The sequence below is a fragment of the Galeopterus variegatus genome, unplaced genomic scaffold (genome assembly GCF_000696425.1).
Source record: "Galeopterus variegatus unplaced genomic scaffold, G_variegatus-3.0.2 Scaffold4988, whole genome shotgun sequence".
Lineage (NCBI taxonomy): Eukaryota > Metazoa > Chordata > Mammalia > Dermoptera > Cynocephalidae > Galeopterus > Galeopterus variegatus.
This window is the reverse complement of record NW_007731099.1, coordinates 51,159-52,651: the sequence shown is the minus strand read 5'-3', so window position 1 is coordinate 52,651 and position 1,493 is coordinate 51,159. Positions and strand designations below refer to the sequence as shown.

General features: G+C 34.2%; 1 protein-coding gene across 1 annotated transcript in view; it reads left to right on the top strand.

Annotated features, from left to right (window-relative positions):
* Nucleotides 1-1,493, top strand: part of DHX40 (DEAH (Asp-Glu-Ala-His) box polypeptide 40) — a 44,477-nt gene that overhangs the window by 5,888 nt on the left and 37,096 nt on the right. The window contains exon 7 of the mRNA XM_008588716.1: nt 960-1,091. Within this exon, the coding sequence (XP_008586938.1) occupies nt 960-1,091 (132 nt within the window). The remainder of the gene's footprint in view (nt 1-959; nt 1,092-1,493) is intronic.

Below are 1,493 nucleotides of genomic sequence, written 5' to 3'. Positions count from 1 at the left end.
TTTATTTATTTATTTAATTATTTGCCAGCTGGCTGGTATGGGGGATCCAAACCTGTGAATAGTTTCAAATAAAAGATTTATAAAACATTAGGTTCGTTAGTAAATATATGTGAAACACACTAACCTTTTAGTGGAAAGAAATTAGGTGGTCAAGTTATTATTTTTATTGGTCTGTTTTATATAGAGCTGTAATCTGACTAAACAATCCTGGGTATGAATGATTAATTCCATCTTAAAAGACATCCCACCAGCTCCTTTCTTATTTGGATGGTGGGATGGCACTGTGTGATAGCAGTACATGAGGTGTGGAACCCAAGTATCATAGACAAGCCTGTGGCATTTTTTTGCTCAAAAATAGAACAGTTAAATCCTAGACCAGGGTAACTTTTTAAGTAGCAACACCCTACTAACAGGAATGAATCATTTCATTGCTCATTTTCTACTCTGCTTTGTACTAGTGACAGAAGTGAGACATTGTAACAATCTCTTTGCATTTTGGAGGATACTGAAGTATTTTGAAATATACCTAATGCAGCATCTCCTGGACTTGCTTTCCTGTGTTAAGGATTTAGTGAGTCTTCCTCAAATACTGTGTTAAGATGAAAGGCTTGAACGTGATAAAAGAGTTTTATTCCTAGGGAGCTGGCTGGTTAGCTCAGTTGGTTAGAGCATGGTGCCAATACCAAGATCCAGGGCTCAATCCCTGTACTGGCTAGCTGCTAGCTGCCAAAAAAAAAGATTTTTATTCCTTTAGAGATTTAAATTTCTTGGAAACTGGTATTTCTTCTACTTAGAATTTTATTGTTGAGCTTTAGTACAATTTATGTGTTCATCTTCTTTAGATCAAATAAGAGATTTAAAATAACTATTAGGCAAAACTAATTTTAACCTGAAGTTTTTTTATTCTTAAATTAATTGTTCTATTCAGTTGCTGAAGTTATTTTTCCTTCCCATTTCAGGCCAGTTTGAAATCGAAAAGAGTTGTGAGTTACTTTTTCAGATGGCAGAGTCTGTTGATTATGATTACGATGTTCAAGATACCACGCTAGATGGCTTGTTAATATTGCCATGTTATGGATCTATGACAACAGGTAATTTCTTACTAGAACAGAAAATTTGACTGATTTTTAAAAAATTTTTTATTGAATAATCACATATATATGGAAACGTGCACAGATCTTGAGGGTTTAGGTCAATAAATTTCACACACTGACCTCACCTTAGTAACCAATACCCAGATCATGAAACAAAACATTAACAGAACCAGTATCCCTTGAGAGAAGTGATTTTTGCTTGAAGTCTTTTCTCATTCACTTTTTCAAGAGCCTTGGGTATTCCCCTTAGTATTATTAAGAGTGGGTTATGTCCTCTCCCATCAGAACGAACATATTGGTGGGAAATATTTGAAATGAGGATTACAGTTTCTTGATAGTAGTACCATAAATCAAACCTAATTTGTCATTGCCACAGAATTTCTAGAAGTCATATATATA